General features: G+C 35.3%; 1 protein-coding gene across 13 annotated transcripts in view; it reads left to right on the top strand.

Annotated features, from left to right (window-relative positions):
* Positions 1 to 3,301: 3,301 nt before the first annotated feature.
* The window catches only part of LOC128686186 (nucleolar protein dao-5), a 1,503,768-nt gene continuing 1,486,036 nt past the window's right edge, over positions 3,302 to 21,033 (top strand). For 9 of the 13 annotated variants that reach the window (XM_053772972.2, XM_053772989.2, XM_053772979.2 and 6 more), the window contains exon 1: positions 3,302 to 3,492. In XM_053772972.2, the coding sequence (XP_053628947.1) occupies positions 3,436 to 3,492 (57 nt within the window). In that variant the 5' untranslated portion in view covers positions 3,302 to 3,435. The remainder of the gene's footprint in view (positions 3,493 to 21,033) is intronic. The other 4 variants (XM_053772975.2, XM_053772973.2, XM_053772977.2 and 1 more) reach the window with 1 other exon arrangement.

Raw genomic sequence — 21,033 nt, forward strand, 5'->3', positions numbered from 1 at the left:
TGAGGCACACATCAACCAAATAACTGCTGCAGCATATGGGCGCCTGGCACACCTAAGAATAGTGTTTCGACATCTGAGTAAGGAATCATTCAAGACTGTATACCGTGTAGGTCTGGACCATATTGGAGTATGCAGCACCAGTATGGAACCCACACCTGGTCAAGCACGTCAATAAATTGGAGAAAGTGCAGAGGTTTGCAAGAAGACTCTAGTCCTAGAGCTAAGGAGTGTGCCCTATCAGGAGATGTTAAGGAGAATCAACTTGACGACACTGGAAGACAGGAGAAATGGGGGTAAAAGACATGGTAATGACATTAAATACTGAGAAGAATAGACAGGGTGGATTGGGACAGGATGTTTCAGAAATGGAACACAGCAAAAAAGGGATACAACTGGAAGTTGAAAACTCAGATGAATCACAGGGATGTTAGGATGTATTTCTTCATCCACTGAGTTGTCAGGAAGTGGAACAATCTGGAGATTGATGTAGTGGAACCAGGATGCATACATAACTTTAAGATGAGATACGACAAAGCTCAAGGAGCAAGGAGAGAATGGACCTAGTAGCTACCAGCGAAGAGGCGGGGCAGGAGTTGTGAATCGGCTCCTGCAACCACAAAAAGGTGAGTACACACACACACGCGCATGAGTTACACGGAGAGGCTAACAGAATTGGACGTAAGGACACTGGAGGACAGAAGAACCAGGAGGGGGACACCATAACAACTTACAAAATACTCAGGGAAATTGATAAGGTTAGACAGAGATAGGCTGTGCAAGAGGCGAGAAATAGGAACTCCGAGACACCACTGGAAGTTAAAGTCACAGATGAGCCACAGGGATATTTCTTCAGTCTCAGAGTGGTCGGAAAGTGGTATGATCTTGGTGAGGAAGTGGCGGAAGCAGGCTCCACACATAGTTTAAAAAACAGGTAAGATAGAGCCCAGGAGTCTAAGAGGGAGTGAATGTGAAGAGTGCGAAATTAAGAGGTCGGGCCATATTACAACCCAGGAGTCCCAAAGACCTGTTATCCTGGGTGTAAAGGGAGCAAAATAAACACAGCAGAAAAACTTTTGACTTGTATTATCCTTCACCAATTTAAAACAGATGTACACTATATACACTATGTACAACAATAGGTATTAGTGCACTCCACGGTAAGCAAGGCAGAATAGAAGCCACTAGAGAGCAGACCGTGCTTCAACCAGCTCTAGGATGGGAATGACAAGGGCAGACAGGTGAGTGGTACCCATATCACCTCTGCGATTGCCAAAACCATCTTCTCATTTGCTGGAACCTGGGTACTGATTGAATGACGGGGCCCCATCATCAACCCTTAGTACCTGGTTCGCTGGTTGGGGGAGATAGCCTTTCAATGAGGGTGTGTACATGCGCCGAATAAAAGTTACGTACTCTTTGCATGCCACAGGCCAGGATCTGAGAACTGACCCCTGCAACCATAAATGAGTATGCTATATATGCACAATGTCACATTGATTTTTTTTACCTTCATATTATTTGAGTGTATGGATATTTTTGTGAGAGCTTATTGATGTGCGTGTATATCCCCTACCTCCTGTGTTTACATAAACGCAGGGCCGCTAGTCTTGCCATAAATACCGTTAATACCGCGGGCTACGACGGAAATGGCAATGCAGAGTGTTCGTAAGGTAGACTGTTCAATACTGCAGCTTAAGAGGTGTGTGGACGTGGTTAAACTCAATACTCATGACTACCCCAGCCAGTGGATCTTTGTGTGTATAGACTTCGTACATTGTCTCTTACACAATACACAGTGCTTGAAGTGTTAATAACAATGTTTTAACACTATATACTCTGTCTCGCGGTATAACCAGGTCCCTCAAGAGGTCGAGCCTATCCACCAATTGCCTATCCACCAGTTATCTGTCAAGTTGTAATGAAAATGGTTTTGAAAAACGACAAGTTGAAGAATAAGATACTTGTGCAACATTTAGGAATCTTTACTGAGGAAACGTTTCGCCAGCCAGTGTCTTCTTCAGTCCAATACAGAGAATAACAGAGGAAGATGAGGAGTAGGAGGAGGTAATCAGTCCCTGAGCCTGGAGTCGATGTTGTCAGTCCATCAATCTTAATGGAGTGACCACATCGACTCCAGGCCGAGGGACTGATTACCTCCTCCTGCTCCTCACCTTCCTGTGTTATTCTCCGTATCGGACTGATACTAAAACTAACCTACCGACGATAGACACACACGCACACACATCAGTTCGGCCACGTCACAATGCATCTTGGGGAAAGACTTGACTTTCCTTGTTGCATCCACTATAGTATCAACACTTGTTAAATTTTTGGATGCGGCAAACTGATTCTCAACTCTAATATCACTTACAATTTGCTCTGATATTGATGGTATATCTACTTGCAAAGTTGTGTTTACCCTTATTCGAACTGTAGTTATGTCCAAATATTCTGCCAGATGAAGGCACAGATTTCAATCGGCCCGATGTTTGGGTCTTAGCCATAGTCTATATTAGCAACCTAAGCTAAAACAATATCAGTTATAAAATATATGGGATACGGATAATAATCAATTGTTTAGACTAAAAAATGAATAGAGCTTAATTTTCTGGTTATGGGAGGCAAGAATTATTACATACTAAGATTATTAACTCATTAATTAAATCACGTAGACAGGTGAATTATTCTCTGCATTATTACTGATATAAGAATGGCGCCACTTGGACGGTAGACGGAAATATTAGTAAATATTCATAATTTTTATATATAATATTTTCAAAATGATAGATAATATGTAAATATCCCTAATTAACAATGGAATGCATGTTTATACATTACTCAGATTAAACATATACAAATTTGGGAATAATTTTTCTTGTGTTTATTATATATATTTAGTTGGGTAACTGCAGCAAACGTTCTACGAATATTGCAGGTGGCGCGTGTATCTATAGCGTTTGAAGTGTTGGAATACTTCATTCCTCCTACCCCTGGCTGCTAGGCTGGACTCGGTCACGACTGAAATCCGATAACGGTAGCGTCTAGCCTGTCCTGGATCCTGTGCCAGAGGTACGAAACTCAACCACACTGCTTAACACTTCCCTTAAAACTGGCTTATACCTACAATTACTACCCCGCCGACAAACCTTACATGTAAATAACGCAGTGGAAATGCGCCACGTTGACAGGATGCAAAAGCGATGGTTTGAAATGGGTGGCGGGGGGGTCAGAAAGCACATGGGATGGCAACTGAGGTTCATCCTACTCTGCGCGGTCTGGGGTGCGTCTGGTGCCAGGCTCACAGCACAAGTTGTCAAGCAAGGGAGTGCATAGTGGCTGTGGGATAACGTAGGGGTTGTCGCCCTGATTACCGAGGCTTTATTACATTCCCACTGGGATTTGTTACAGCAACCGTGTCACTCTTAATCAGTACTCATGATTAATCAATTTTGGAACCTATGTCGTGCTTGTCCGTCAGTAAATATTGATAAGGTAAGCGAGAAAGTTTGCATGTGGTTGTGTTTGGTGCGGCATCTTGTGTAATGCCCCTCCCTAAAATAGTGTTAGAGGCGTGTTCGTCTGTTATGTTACAGTATTTTGTGTGTTTAATGGGTGGGCATAAGCCCACCACGTGACAGTTATTAATTACGTGGTGTTCAACTTATAAAATCATTCATCCGGACTGGTAAACATCACACTATGTTAGTTCCCTGACCTTGTTAGAAATTTAAAAAAGTTAAGCCTAGCCATAGTAAGTTTCTAGTCAATGTCATGGTTAATGTTTTCACTGATAATTGAGTACGTTTTGGTGTCAGGTTCACCATGTTAAAATTTGTAAAGCAGGATAAATCAAGTTAAAATACAACTCGTGTGTATTAAAATATAGGTAATTTATGACATGGTTTTATGGGTTTATGAAAGTAAGAATTACATTATAATTGGCTCTGGTATGTAACAATTATATTTCTTACATTTTATTTTCAATGTTTATTTCTCTAGTGTTTTGTTATTAAAATATGTATTTATAAACAGGAAATATTTTAAGTTTCTAATAAGATTTAATAGTTTCTGAAACTTCTGTGCACTTTTTCTAATGTTCTGAATTTGATTATATTGTATAGTTTTAATCTATACGTCACCTAGTAATTAATAAATACATTTAAACCTCCGAATGCAGAAAAATACACTAGACGTCACTGCGTCCCAAGACAAAATTATTTTCTTAAAGTTTACTGCTCTTCAAGGGTCTTGTCGCAATTTTCCTCCAACTAATGATAGTGAAATGAACGCTAAGATATATTTTCAGACATTCCCGATGGAAATAAACTCCATGATTTTTTTCAATACTAAGAGTTATTTTTACCAGACGTTGCACACATACACGCACGCATACACGCACACACGCACACACACACACACACACACACACACACACACACACACACACACACACACACACACACACACACACACACACACACACACACACACAGGTATCGTGTCGCTCGCCCACACACCACAGAAAGTCGATTCCTCTAAATATGCTGTCGCCGAAGGGAGGAGGAGTGACAGGAATGTAAACTTCAAATTAAGTATAGCTTCCTGCACTTTCCTCGCTATAAATTACGCTTATATCATTCTCACAGCATCTGTTATTTAATTTCCGCGCACCAACGCCTGTGCCATTTTTGTTCTTATAAATTTTCAGCGCAGTGAACCTAGTATTTTTAATAATTTCCCTCATCTATCTAAACCTTTTCCTTCCGGTAAGAGAGTTACATAAAGGTCATACCTCACGTATCAACACATTTATCATGCACCCAAGCCATTATATACCAATAAAAAGGTACAGAAACAAACGCACAGGGGAATGAAATAAGTGAAATGATTAAAGGAACTAAACTAGCTCATGTTACGTGTAGAACGAAGAATCAGGGAAGACAAGATAATGCTATACAAGTTACATAGAGGTATTTACGGGGTTAATGAGGGAAGGATGTTAGAAATGAGGGTCATGAAGAAGGGGGCATGGAAGTTGAACATAGATCAGCCACAGGGAAATTAAGAAGTACTTCTCAGTGCGTGGGTGGTGAAGTCCAAATGTATTCATTTACAATCGATGTATTTTATATTATACTTGAAGGATTTTTATCACTTAACTACTTATTACCTCATTTGCAAATGCTAAGATTTAACGGTAATTTTATCACCTAAAAAAAAAAAAAAATTTCCGTAGCAATAGCGTAATGTTAATATTACCTTCGAGAGCTGTGTATATGATAAATAACCATTTAATAATAGAAACATAATACTCAGCATAAATAATAAGGAAAGGAATGCAAAATAACCGTTATTTTCACCACTGCTACTGTTACTATTATTAAAAATTTGCTACTGCCATTTTTTAATACTAACCTACTGTTACCACAATTACCAACTGCTTCTAATTACTAAGATGCTGCAACTAACTGCTTCTGTTATTGCTACTTGGTTCTACCACCACCATTGGGATCATCACTACTGCTCCAAATATTGTACTCACCACCATTGCTCCTATTACTGAAGTACTGTTATACTACTGGCTCTGTTATTACTACTGTAGAATGTACTACTAATTACTAATTTTAATTGGTAATTTCTACTTATAACGGCTGCTTTCAACTATTATTACAGCTATAACAATGTTACCACTACTGTTACAGCTGCACTCATAATACGATAATAATTATAGCTATTGCTGCTACTGCTGAGCTACACACCAATAACTCTTGACACTTATTGCTACCACCTAATTCTACTATTACTATTACATGGTACTGCTATTACTACTACATGATTCTGCTATTTATACTAATAACAAGAGTACAATACTCTAAAATAAAACAATTATTCCGGTTCCAGAAACCAGAGCTGGAATCAAATTAATGTTTCAAGTTAGGAGTATTTGCAGTGTACACGGTTGGACCCACTTCAGTGGGTATATTCAAATTCATATCCCATTTTTTTCGTTACAAGCTATAAAAGTTACTTGCAAAGTTTTTCTCTCGACATTGTTGGAGGTTTGCCTTGGGGCTGAGGAAAGTGAGATGGCGAGAGGCGAGGAACCACGTGAATGCCTTAAAGCTAATAATATATACCTCTGCAAGAAGTAGGGGAAAAGTTTTAAAGGTGTAGGACTGACAACAGGTGTAGGACTGTGAGCCTAAGTACACCTTGCTATACCTACAGTTACCATTATTTTTGTCTTGTGTTGTGTTCGTAGACATAAATGCAACTTTCCTCGAAGGAATAGGCTACATGTAGCCTGGACACCAGCAGTCAACGATACTGTAAACTCTGAAATAGTAATTAAGCTGTCGACGTAAATACACTTGAGAAATAAACGCCTTGAAGTAAATGTCCTCCTACTCTTGAAGGAATTCACTCTAATATTAAATTATTGGGAATTTTTTTACATTATAAAGTGGTTTTTATATTAAGCTATAGTAGTTTTAAACTACTATAGCTGAGAACTTATTAATCCGTGATTATGGAATGATAGTAATGAGAACGATGCTACTACTAATAATAGTATAGTATAAGTTCTTGGTATATAAAATTTTAAGGTAAGTAAAGCGTGTAAAGTAAATAGTAATTGAAGGTAGCATTAACATTTTAGTAAAATAAAAACAAATCTGTGAATCACTTGACTCAATTATCGCTTAAGTTAAATGACGATGAATATCCCAAGAGAAAACGAGATTAGCATATAATCACCGTATCAAAGTTAGGCTGTGGAGCTCTTTAAGCTTCTCAAACTCCTCAAAAGCTGGGCGGGAACCAAGGAGGCTTTACGTATTTCTCCTCTGGATCGCCATACTATGGCGGTGCAGGACGAGAGTGGAAACTCTTCGATCTCTAGTAGTTTCAACGGACCTGAATCCAGTCCTTCAAGGAAACTTTCGGTACGTTCTTATTACTGGAACAGAGGTTCTTTGATCCCTTTGGGACAGTGATAGTGGTGTGTTAAGTCCCTATAATTGTTGAGCGTATGTGCTTCCCTGTAATCTGCAGCATCACCTTTTGACCAACACTAAATATGTGTCTATCACAGTATATGGGCATATTCTTCTGTTGGCTGGGCGCCGGGCTTTGGCAAAATATTTCCTGATACTTATTTCATTATATTTAATATGCCATTCCTTTTAACTTTAAGTTTAAACTAAGTAGACTGTATAGGTCGGTTACTACTAAGTTACAAAAGCCTCTTTATTCGCAGGTCATTATATCTCCCAGTTGCAAAGATGAGAACTCGTAAGAGAAAATCTCCAGAGTGATTCATACTCTCGGCTGAGAAATGCAGCATTTTTTTTTTTTTACGATGGGCTGTCCCAGCTGAATTGTTCATGTGCCATAATAGCAGCTAGTCTTGGTATCGTTCACCCCTACCGAATTTTCTGTATGTTCTGCAAAAAAAATTGGTTCTCCGTATCATTGAATGTTATTTTATCAAGATATCTGAAATGATCAAGGCGATCATCCTAATTCGTTAGTCTGACTGAAAGTGTGTTTTGTACTACAAGTCAAGAAGAGAAAAGTTTAAACATTTTTATTAGCATGGAATTGAGAAAGATATACTTACAGTGAGTGCCTCATTCAGTTTGGGGCAGGTAAAGGATGAAAAGCATTGCAGAAAGTATATATATATATATATATATATATATATATATATATATATATATATATGTCGTGCCGAATATGTAAAACTGGTCAATTAGCAAGAACTCATTTAAAATTAAGTCCGTTCTAAAATTTTCTCCTATACGTTTAAAGATATATTTTTTTCATTAATGTTAATGTAAAAAATTTTAATTTTGCACCAAAAGAATCTTAAAAAACTTACCTAACCTTATTATAACAAGAACAATTTATTTCAGCCTAACCCAACTAAATATATTTTAGATTTGTTTACAGTAATTTAATACTAAACAAACAAATATATTTTTTTCGTTAGGTTCAGAATGATTTTGGCGAAATTATTGCATACACAAATTTTCACTTGTCCTATATGGCAAGATGAACGTTGATATTTAAGCCAAGATCGCAAATTCTGCCTATTCGGCACGACATATATATATATATATATATATATATATATATATATATATATATATATATATATATATATATATATATATATATATATATATATATATATATATATATATATATATATATATATATATATATATATATATATATATATATATATATATATATATATATATATATATATATATATATATATATATATATATATGCAATAAGATCACAGTAAACAGGTGATTTCAGAATATGCAAAACAACCACTCTGAAAGAATAGAGAAATTCCAAGCGCTTTCGTGACTACTCACATTATCAAGGAACTATGAAAGTAAAGCATCCAAGGAAGCTATATAAGGGGTCTGGCCAGCACCTCACTATCAGATCCCACAACGGTTAAACACCTGACGCGCGCCGACCCAACTTCGATAGGTCCTTTGCACAACTCACCCACAAACTATTCTACCCAAGAAAATTTAAAAATTATTTGTCCAGTGTATTATTAAATTCTTCCCAAATTATATTAATTATAAATGGATCTAATTTATATAAACCAAAGGAAATATTCATATTATTGTCAAAACTGCTTTTTATGAAACAAGATTCAATTATATTCCTGTCGACCATGGACTTGCTTGATACTACTTTCTCAACTTTTTGAAAATCAATTGGATGGTTAAAATCTCTTACATGAATAAATAGAGCATTGGAATCTTGTCCAGTTCTAATGCTATATTTATGTTGTTTTAATCTTAGTTCGAGATTTTTACCAGTTTGACCGTAATAAACTTTATCGCAAATTTTACAAGGAATCTTATAAACACATCCATCAGCATTTTGGGGGGAATTCTTTATCAAAAGTTTTTTTACTGTATCAAGATTTTTGAATACAACTTTAATATTAAAAGTCTTAAGAAGAGAAGGCATATCAACCAAGTTTTGATGGTAAGGGAGAACCAACATATTTTTAGTTGAATAAGGCTGGTTGTCCCTTTTTGGATTGTAAAAAGTATTTCTAGCAACTTTAAAAGATTTATCAATTACATTTCTTGGGTATTTTAAATCATTACCTATTTCATAAATTTTGGATATTTCCTCATCTATGAACTCAGGACTACAAATTCGTAAAGCTCTCAAAAACATTGATGAGAAAACAGACAGTTTGACTCTATCTTGATGCGAGGAATAATAGTGGACATAGGAACAGTTATTTGTAGATTTTCTGTAAATTTTAAATTTGAATTCATTATTACCCTTAATAATTAAAACATCTAGAAAAGGCAATGAGTTATTTTCTTCAAACTCAACAGTAAAGTTTATAGAATGGGCTAAGGTATTTAATTTTCCAAGGAAATGGTGTATATCTACATTTTTGGGCATAAGACACAAAATATCATCAACATATCTGAACCATTTAGCTCTATTAGGGAGGATTGTGTTAAGCAACCTTGTTTCAAAAAAATCCATGTATAGGTTACTAAGAACAGGTGAAAGAGGATTTCCCATTGCCATACCAAACTTCTGAGTGTAAAACTTATCATTAAATACAAATTTTGCATCAACAATGCAAAGTTTAATGATAGTAGGAACTGGTAATGGTAAATCATAGTTAACGAGTTCTTCAGATAAGAAACTTAATAAATCATCAACAGGAACTTTCGTAAACAAGGAAGTAACATCAAAACTAACCATGATAAAATCATTTAAGTCAGTTAAGGAGCTTAATTTATCAACCAAGTCTATGTTGTTTTTAACATTAAAGTTAGAAATTTTGCCAACAATAGGGCTCAAAATATCAACAAGCCATTTGGATAATTTATATGAAACTGACCCTATGGAGCTAATAATTGGTCTGACTGGATTCCCTGGTTTGTGTGTTTTTATTAGTCCATACATGTAAGGCATATAAATTATCCAAATGGCTTGTTGATATTTTGAGCCCTATTGTTGGCAAAATTTCTAACTTTAATGTTAAAAACAACATAGACTTGGTTGATAAATTAAGCTCCTTGACTGACTTAAATGATTTTAACATGGTTAGTTTTGATGTTACTTCCTTGTCTACTATCATTAAACTTATTAAACTTTGCATTGTTGATGCAAAATTTGTATTTAATGATAAGTTTTACACTCAGAAGTTTGGTATGGCAATGGGAAATCCTCTTTCACCTGTTCTTAGTAACCTATACATGGAATTTTTTGAAACAAGGTTGCTTAACACAATCCTCCCTAATAGAGCTAAATGGTTCAGATATGTTGATGATATTTTGTGTCTTATGCCCAAAAATGTAGATATACACCATTTCCTTGGAAAATTAAATAGCTTAGCCCATTCTATAAACTTTACTGTTGAGTTTGAAGAAAATAACTCATTGCCTTTTCTAGATGTTTTAATTATTAAGGGTAATAATGAATTCAAATTTAAAATTTACAGAAAATCTACAAATAACTGTTCCTATGTCCACTATTATTCCTCGCATCAAGATAGAGTCAAACTGTCTGTTTTCTCATCAATGTTTTTGAGAGCTTTACGAATTTGTAGTCCTGAGTTCATAGATGAGGAAATATCCAAAATTTATGAAATAGGTAATGATTTAAAATACCCAAGAAATGTAATTGATAAATCTTTTAAAGTTGCTTGAAATACTTTTTACAATCCAAAAAGGGACAACCAGCCTTATTCAACTAAAAATATGTTGGTTCTCCCTTACCATCAAAACTTGGTTGATATGCCTTCTCTTCTTAAGACTTTTAATATTAAAGTTGTATTCAAAAATCTTGATACAGTAAAAAAACTTTTGATAAAGAATTCCCCCCAAAATACTGATGGATGTGTTTATAAGATTCCTTGTAAAATTTGCGATAAAGTTTATTACGGTCAAACTGGTAAAAATCTCGAACTAAGATTAAAACAACATAAATATAGCATTAGAACTGGACAAGATTCCAATGCTCTATTTATTCATGTAAGAGATTTTAACCATCCAATTGATTTTCAAAAAGTTGAGAAAGTAGTATCAAGCAAGTCCATGGTCGACAGGAATATAATTGAATCTTGTTTCATAAAAAGCAGTTTTGACAATAATATGAATATTTCCTTTGGTTTATATAAATTAGATCCATTTATAATTAATAGAATTTGGGAAGAATTTAATAATACACTGGACAAATAATTTTTAAAATTTCTTGGGTAGAATAGTTTGTGGGTGAGTTGTGCAAAGGACCTATCCAAGTTGGGTCGGCGCGCGTCAGGTATTTAACCGTTGTGGGATCTGATAGTGAGGTGCTGGCCGGACCCTTTATATAGCTTCCTTGGATGCTTCACTTTCATAGTTCCTTGATAATGTGAGTAGTCACGAAAGCGCTTGGAATTTCTCTATTCTTTTTGAGAGTGGTTGTTTTGCATTATATATATATATATATATATATATATATATATATATATATATATATATATATATATATATATATATATATATATATATATATATATATATATATATGTCGTGCCGAATAGGCAGAACTTACGATCTTGGCTTAAATATCAACGCTCATCTTGCCATATATGACAAGCGAAAATTTGTGTATGCAATAATTTTGCCAAAATCATTCTGAACCTACCGAAAAAAATACATTTCACTGTGTTTGTTTAGTATTAAATTACTGTAAACAAATCTAAAATATATTTAGTTGGGTTAAGCTAATATAAATTGTTCTTGTTATAATAAGGTTAGGTAAGTTTTCTAAGATTCTTTTGTAGCAAAATTAAAAAAAATTACATTAACATTAATGAAAAAAATGTATCTTTAAACGTATAAGAGAAAATTTTAAAAAGGACTTAATTTTAAATGAGTTCTTGCTAATTGACCAGTTTTACATATTCGGCACGACATATATATATAGATATATATATATATATATATATATATATATATATATATATATATATATATATATATATATACATATATATCTTTCTTTCAACAGACCGGCCGTATCCCACCGAGGTGGGGTGGCCCAAAAGGAAAAACGAAAGTTTCTCCTTTCAAATTTAGTAATATATACAGGAGAAGTTGTTACCCGCCCCTTGCTCCCGGCATTTCAGTCGCCTCTTACGACACGCATGGCTTACGGAGGAAGAATTCTGTTCCACTTCCCCATGGAGAATATATATATCTATATATATATATATATATATATATCTATATATATATATATATATATATATATAATATATATATATATATATATATATATATGTATATATATATATTATATAATGTCGTGCCGAATAAGTAAAACTGGTCAATTAGCAAGAACTCATTTAAAATTAAGTCTTTTTTAAAGTTTTCTCTTATACGTTTAAAGATATTTATTTTTAATTTTATATTTAATGTAAAAGTTAATAATTTTTTATCAAAATAACCCTAGAAAACTTACCTACCCATATTATAACAAGCGGAATTTAATTTAGCCTGGTCCAACTAACTATATTTTAGATAAGTTTACAATAATTTAATAAACAAACGCAATGAAATATTTTTTTTTTCGTTAGGTTCAGAATGATTTTTGCGAAATTAGAGCAAATGACATACACCAATTTTCGCTTGCCTTATCCGGCAAGAAGAGCGTTGCTATTTAAACCAAAATCGCGTTTTACGTATTCGGTACGACATTTTATATATATTTATATATATATATATATATATATATATATATATATATATATATATATATATATATATATATATATATATGTATTTATATTATATATATATATATATGTATATATATATATATATATATATATATATATATATATATATATATATATATATATATATATATATATATATAATGTATTTATATTTACACACATATATATATATATATATATATATATATATATATATATATATATATATATATATATATATATATATATATATATATATATATATATATGTATATATATATATATATATATAATATATATATATATATATATATATATATATATATATATATATATATATATATATATATATATATATATATATATATATATATATATATATATATATATATATATATATATATATATATATATATATATATATATATATATATATATATATATATATATATATATATATATATATATTTATATTTACATATGAACCCCTTCATTAATGTTACTTTGCTGTTGGAGTGTGAGCAAAGTAACATTTATGAAGGGGTTCAGGGAAACTGGCAGGCCGGACTTGAGTCCTGGAGATGGGAAGTACAGTGCCTGCACTCTGAAGGAGGGGTGTTAATGTTGCGGTTTAAACACTGTAGTGTAAAGCACCCTTCTGGCAAGACAGTGATGGAGTGAATGATGGTGAAAGTTTTTCTTTCTTTTATATATATATAATATATATATATATATATATATATATATATATATATATATATATATAATATTTATATATATATATAATATATATATATATAATATATATATATATAATATTATATATATATATATATATATATATATATATATATATATATATATATATATATATATATATATATATATATATATATATATATCTCCACGTATGTACGTGGAAATACTTCACATAACTTTAACACTACGTCTCTGAACATATGGGTAGCATCCTTAAAGCAGCCTCGTGCAGTTCAACTAGTGTTGCTGTTTGACTGACCTTCCCTCGTATTGGCGATGATTTCAGTGTTGATATAAATATATCTTAGGCTCTGCCTTATCATTCGAGTCAGTTTATATAATAATGAACAGTTCGTATAATCTTAAGACAGCTGTTTATACAAGATTTTGTTTGTGAGAGCTTTATAAAGGTACATTTATAATGGCAACTATCGTTAGCTCTTATAATAGTGTTATTTTAGTTGAATGTATTATTTATAATACGGTTTCATTAATTAGATTATTATTATAATCAAGGGGGAAGCGCTAAACCCGGAGGATTATACAGCGCCTGGGGGGGGGATGTGGAAGGTATTCAGGCTTAATTCGGGGAAGTGGAGCACAGATCCAGTTCCCTAAATCAAGAGCCCCTCACCAACATCAAGGAACCTTCCTTGAGGGGTTCATTAATTAGAACATTAATATTTTTATGAAAACCAGATGTTGTGATGGGTGTATGTTCTTATATTTATTTTAGCACAAGTGATGGTTTTTGAGACTAAGAAACGGTTCCTGAGAGATAAGGAAAGTAGAGAAGGTACCAAAGTATTGGCATAAAGTATGACTAGGTTCTTTTTTTTCCCGCTATACGGGAAAGGAAATAAGTGTGTAAGAATGTGTTTTTTCCCGCTATACGGGAAAGGAAATAAGTGTGTAAGAATGTGCTTTTCTTCCGTTATACGGGAAAGGAAATAAGTGTGTAAGAATGTGTGTGTGGGTGTGTGTAGTAGTTGCTAGTTGTCATAGGCACTTGATGGTGTGTGTGTGTGTGTGTGTGTTTATACTCACATGTAATTATTATTTGATTTTCGTAAAGGCGGTAAGACCAGTATTCACTGAACAAAGTGTCTCCAATTATTAATTTTAGGTTATGTGTATTAGAGGAAAACAAGTTTAGAAGAACTATGCGCTGCGTAAAGGGTATATAGTTTAGAAAGGACGAGGTGGTAAGATTAAGTTAAGTCAAGTTAGGTTAGTTCAAGTTTGGGTAATGTGTAATATAGGATAGGACGGTATGGTTAAGTTAGGTTAGTTCAAGTTTGTGTAAAGGGTTGAATAAGACAGGATAGAATAAGGTTATACTGGAATAATTTTGACTTGAGTAAAGAGTATGATAGGATAAAAAAAAGTGTAAAATTAAGTTAAGGTATGTTAGTCCAAATTTGGGTAAAGGATACTCAAGAAATGTAGAGAATAGGCGAATTAGTCTCTCAAGAAGGCTCTCGCTTGATTACAACAAAAATATACTTTACGGTATATTTCCCTTATACGCAGACTTGTAAATATCTCAGTGTTTGAAATATCTTCATTTCATGTCTAGAGTTGACGTGTAGTGACGAGTGTTCAGAACATCACTTGATGTCGGGTGTGTTGACGTGTAGTGACGAGTGTTTAGAGCATCACTTGATGTCGGGTGTGTTGACGTGTAGTGACGAGTGTTCAGAACATCACTTGATGTCGGGTGTGTTGACGTGTAGTGACGAGTGTTCAGAACATCACTTGATGTCGGGTGTGTTGATGTGTAGTGACGAGTGTTCAGAGCATCACTTGATGTCGGGTGTGTTGACGTGTAGTGACAAGTGTTCAGAACATCACTTGATGTCGAATATGTTGATGTGTAATGACGTGTGTTCAAAACATTATTTGATGTCGAGTATGTTGACGTATAATGTCAAGTGTTTAGAACATCACTTGATGTTTAGTATTGACGTGTAGTGACAAGCGTTGATAAAACATAAGTTTATAAAGGAAAGTTACATAACATTTTGGGCTGGAATGGACACCAGACATATGATACTGAAGATGACCAAAAGTTTTATGGAGGACGAAGGAAGGCAGTAAGAGAAAGAAGTAAACAGAAAATGACAAGGAGGGAGGAAGGTAGGAAGAGAGTATGAAAGGGTGCATGGAGGGAGGGAGGCAGAAAAGAGAGGGAGGCAGTGAGGAAGTAATAGCAAGAGTGAGAGGGTGAGTGGTAATAAGAGAGAGAGGGAGAGAGGAGAGGGAGTCAGTGCAGAAGGGATGAAGGGAAGCAAAAAGTGTGAGAGAGGTGGGCAGCAAAAGTGGAAAACAAGAGAGGAGGGAGGCAGCACTAAAGAAAAAGAGGGCGGGAGAGTCAGATGGAGAGAAGCTAAGGCAGAAAGAAAAATAATTTGGTTTGGTATATGTTCTTTAAAACTGTCAGGTAAAATAAAATTAGATCACGTCGCCAAAAATGAGGCCTCTGCTCACCTCAGAAAAAAGACATGGATTTTGGTCCATAAATCTGCATTTCGAATGGTTAGACTGGGAACTGGTGAACTGGATTTGAAAAGACTAGACTGGGAACTGGTAACAAGCATTAGTAATAGCCAGACTAGAAACTGGTAACGAGCATTTACAAAAATCAGAATGGGAACTGGTAACGAGAACTCGGACTAATCAGACTGGGAACTGTTAACGAACATGTAAAATAATCAGACTGGCTACTGGTAACACGCCTTTGGAATGATCAGACTGGTAATGGTAAAGCACATTCCGCTGTCCTTCATTATTTAAAAAAAAACAAAGCCATGTAAATATACCAGGGACGAAAGACAAAAACAGATAATATTTAATAAATTTTTGCGAAAATAGGTGAAAGGGTAATATATAAAGGAGAGCTTCATGGAGGGTGTGTCAAGGAAAATTGATCTTGAAGGTAAAGAAGGCAGGGATGAGGAAAGAAACGGTAGGGATGAGAAGGCAGGAATAAAGGGAGGAGAGAAGGCAACAATGATGAGAAAAGACAGGAATGAGGAAGGAAGGAGAGAATGGGTGGTGGAGAGGAAGACGAGTGTGATATGTGAAGTGCAGGTGAGAGAGGGTGAGGTACAGGTGAGGGAAGTTAATATGGTTGGAGGTATTAGCCAGGTTGCTAATTTCGGTTTCCTGGCTGAGTAAGACCAGGTGTGTGCACCATCCTGGGAAGCACGGAGCTGAAGGCACTATATTTCGGCTGAGGAAGAAGCCTGTGGCATAAATAATTAGTTTCTGTATTCTTTAAATATTAACTTATTAAAATTACAATAATAATTAAAATAACTATAGAGCAATAACAACTACTACTGTACTATTACAACAACAACAACAACTACTACTAATAATAATAAATATTTGTTTATTCGGCCTAGCCAAGGCAGGGCTCTCATAAAATTGTAAATATGTCATAAAAAAAAAGAAAAAAAAAACGATTTATTTTATGATGATTCAGCCTGACCTGAGTACGATGGCGGCATATCTGTCAGTGTCATTTATTAAACGTTGCGATGATTGATTAAATAACTGAGATGAGACCATTTTTTATGTCGCCTGTAAAGATACTAAACTAGAGCAATTAGTTCATTCATTTTTTATTGGTGACCTTTTTGAGTTGTTATACGCACAAGTTTCGAAAATAAAAGATAAATAAAAAAAAAAAGAAAAAAAAATAGCGAACGACAAGGAAGTCGCGGAATTCTAGAAAAAATGTGAAAGTTATTAAATATTAAGCTTCACAGTGTTACAGAAGAGACTTTGAACGAAGCAGATTTGAACTTCCTCCTTCCCCAACATCCAGTTCTGGTGGAACTTACTGGGGGAAAAAAAATAAAGTAGAAAAACAGCTATTGGGTATTGGCTCAAAAAAATTTATTGACCCACACGAGATATGACAAGCTTTTCAAAGGAATGTTCACAAGAACCCAGCTATTATATTCCTTCTAACTTTTTTGTTGGTAATTTTATTTTAAAGGTAAATTGGCGGAAAAGTATAAAATGGCAGACATTGTTCCAATATTATGATATTTTTTGTAGGGAAGACCCTTTAAAGTATAATTAATCAATATGACAAGCCCAGTAAAAATTATGAAAAAAATGTTTTAGAGAAAAATGGGTAAAATACTTGCATATCAAATGAAAGCTACTATACAACTATGATAGTCCCAGAATTTAAGAAAGAAACGGATAGACGAAATGCATATGTTTAAATAAAAAAAAAAAATAAAGACAAATCTGGAAACTACAAAACATGTCAAAAAAATTATCACATTAGATGAGGCATTTACTGATTAAAAGGAAAATGCGGTCATTGATCAGAGTGAAATTGTCACGGGGTCCCACAAGGGTCTCCTTTTCCATGATGGTGTTTTGAATTTATATGACTTGCCAGAGGGAATAAAAAAAAAACATATAGACGTGTTTACAGAGACAAAAATTCTTCTTAAAGTGAATAATGAAATTAGTTGTGATTCTCTGTATGAAAATTTAGAGAAAGTGGGTAAATGGAACTAACACAGGCCACGTGAAGATTATATATTGTGATAAAATATTGAGAGCGTGAGACAAAGAGATGGGTGTAGGGGTATACCTGGAGTATACCTGGAGAGGGTTTCGGGGATCAACGCCCCCGCGGCCCGGTCTGAGACCAGCCCTCGTGGTGGTTCAGGGTCTGATCATCCAGGTTGTTACTGCTGACCCCACGTAAACCGACGTAAGAACCACGGCCCGGCTGATCAGGTACTGACTTTAGGTGCCTGTCCAGCGCCTTCTTGAAGACATCCAGGGGTCTATTGGTAATCCCCTTATGTATCCTGGGTGGCAGTAGAACAGTCTTGGGCCCCTGACACTTACTTGTTGTCTCTTAGTGTTCTCGTGGCGCCCCTGCTTTTCATTGGGGGAATGTTGTATCTCCTGCCGAGTCTTTTGCTTTCGCAGGGAGTGATTTTCGTTTGCAAGTTTGGCACTAATCACCGGTAGATGAAATAAAATCGTGAAAAACTTGTACCGAAGAGCCGGATCTCAGTTTCTGCAAACTCCAGTATTTACAGAAGGCGTGTGGTAGAGGCAGTTCTGCACGTGGTTTCTAAGGTATGATGGAACTCGAGGAGGTAGTAAACTGAACCAGTAGAGAGGTGGGTACTGCGCCAGCACAGATAAGTAACTAAACAATTTAGATATCTTTGATTCAGGTCCTTCAGTCTGTTTAAAGATTATGATTCATTATCTTTTAGTAATAATTTGTGAGTCAATATTATCTTTTAAGAAATTGAGGAGATGAGCATACACACTTCTGGGAAGGTTCTGCGTGGGTGTGGTCAATATGAAGATGTATTGGTTGGAACGTGGGGAGATAGCGTGGCAAGGTGTGAGAGATAGGGTGAGTAATTTGCGGGGAGGGCGGATGGGTGCAAGATATAGGGATGGATAGGTGGTCGGGGCGATAGGCTGGAGGTAATGATGGTGGGAGTGACAGGGTTGAGATGGTGGTGGGGGAGACAGGGTGGAGATGGCGATGGTGGGGGTGACAGGGCAGACTGGGAGGGGGGGCAGTAGCGTACTCTAGTGTGGGGGTGTGCGTGCCGTCTCTAGCAACAAGCGTAACACTGAAAATCAATGTCATGGGTGGCGCCTGACCACGGCGTGACACCTAGCTCTCCCGCCGCTCATTCATACTCTGCATGTCTGCGCTGCGTTCTTAGCACAAACGTATGCTTATGTCCTGCTTTTGAAACGTACACTGCCCATTTGATGCATAATGCAACGATCGTTTTGCCAAAACAAGTCGAACTTACATCCAGATGGCTACAGTACCGAGTCAGGAAAGACGTTGCAGAAAAAAATTTTATTAGGAAAACGCTGTAGAGTTTTATCAGGTCATGGATAGAACTTGATAAAGCTCTACGCAGCTAAATATCTCAGTTAAAGCTTGTTATGCAATATACATCTTTTCTTCATGTCGAGCTTATATTTTTTCTATAACTCCAAGAAAAACTCATGAAACATCACGAAATTGATGTTTCATTGGGGTAGCAAAATTACAGTAACTAAATTCATGTTCGAGTTGGGTAGGCTAGGCAGAATTAATCTTTCTTATATACCTGAAGATATGAAGCAATAAGCTTTAAGTCTTCTCTCCTCCATATAAAGTACACATGCATAACTATACAGACGGGTCACGAGTAAATGAAATATTTTTTTAGTGAGAGGGTTAAGCTTGTTGTTGCTTAGGAAACCGTACATCCTTGCTGCTATCTCTGCCACTGCCTAGCGAAGTTCATCTTTTCCCGGCCAACCCAGGGAAAGGCGGGGAAACTCAGCTTCCGATAATTAAACATATGGAAACATTACCGGACATAGAACGTCTTCAGTAACCCGAGGGGAAAAAAATGTCCATTGTCCTGTACACACATCACAGGCACTTGAATTATTGGTAAGGTGTACGATTTCCTCTTAAATGCAGTCTTGAGCAGAAACATGGGTTAATACTGAAGGAAATTTTGAAAACTTTAAGCCTGGAATTCGATCAGTGCAGGAAAATATTTAAGAAGCGCCAATTGTGATTACAAAATATCTAACTGGTCAGAAACCAGGCCACAGATATTAGACGGAAGTTCGATCCTCCATCACTGCTCTTAATGCCCCACATGGATTTAGCGCTTTTTGATACATAGTTCAGTGAATGTCGCTAATTGCTCTACGGCACCATCCTTTCTCATTGTTATTTGATATCTTTGAGTGTTTGTAAGATGACAGACTTTCACTTCTCCCACTTATTTCCTCGGTGAAATGAACCACATCGATGTAACGCTTTCCGTGAATGTAAATAATCCGACTGTTCCCCATAGCATCTTTCAAGAGAAAATTTTTTCTGCCGGAGAAGAGCTCTTGATATAAAGAAATGGAGCTACCTTATGTTTCCTTTGATTGAATTTGATTACCTCCCATTCCCTAGCCGCTGTATGAAAACCTATGGGTTTAGTGCTTCCTATAATTGTAATAATAAATAATAATTGTTGTACATAGTTATGCGAGCATAATCAAGAACAGTGGAACCTCATCGCCCTTGATTGAATCGAGAAAAATTCACAGTATCGACGCAGTTAGTAAACTGTTCATACCGTCAGTTTTTGAGAGGAATTTATCCTTTTCGGTTATTAGTAAGAACTCCTTTTCATCTAGGTACTATTTGAAGACATTTTTTACTACATTACCTAGAAAAGCTACCTTAATGTAATATAACTGAAAAGGAAAAACACATTTTCAGTATCAGGGATGCCAAGTGTTGAGAGTGACTAACAGAGTACGTACTTCGAATATGGGCTTGTTGATTGAAATACTCGTAATCCATGAAATCTTGAAGTATTGCTGGACTTGACAGGGGCTCCGTCGCATTTTCAAGAGAACGACAAAGCAGATCTTTCCTTGAAGTCACTGTCGTTGATGTACCAACAGCTGTGCGC

This window comes from Cherax quadricarinatus, chromosome 9 (assembly GCF_038502225.1).
Source record: "Cherax quadricarinatus isolate ZL_2023a chromosome 9, ASM3850222v1, whole genome shotgun sequence".
Lineage (NCBI taxonomy): Eukaryota > Metazoa > Arthropoda > Malacostraca > Decapoda > Parastacidae > Cherax > Cherax quadricarinatus.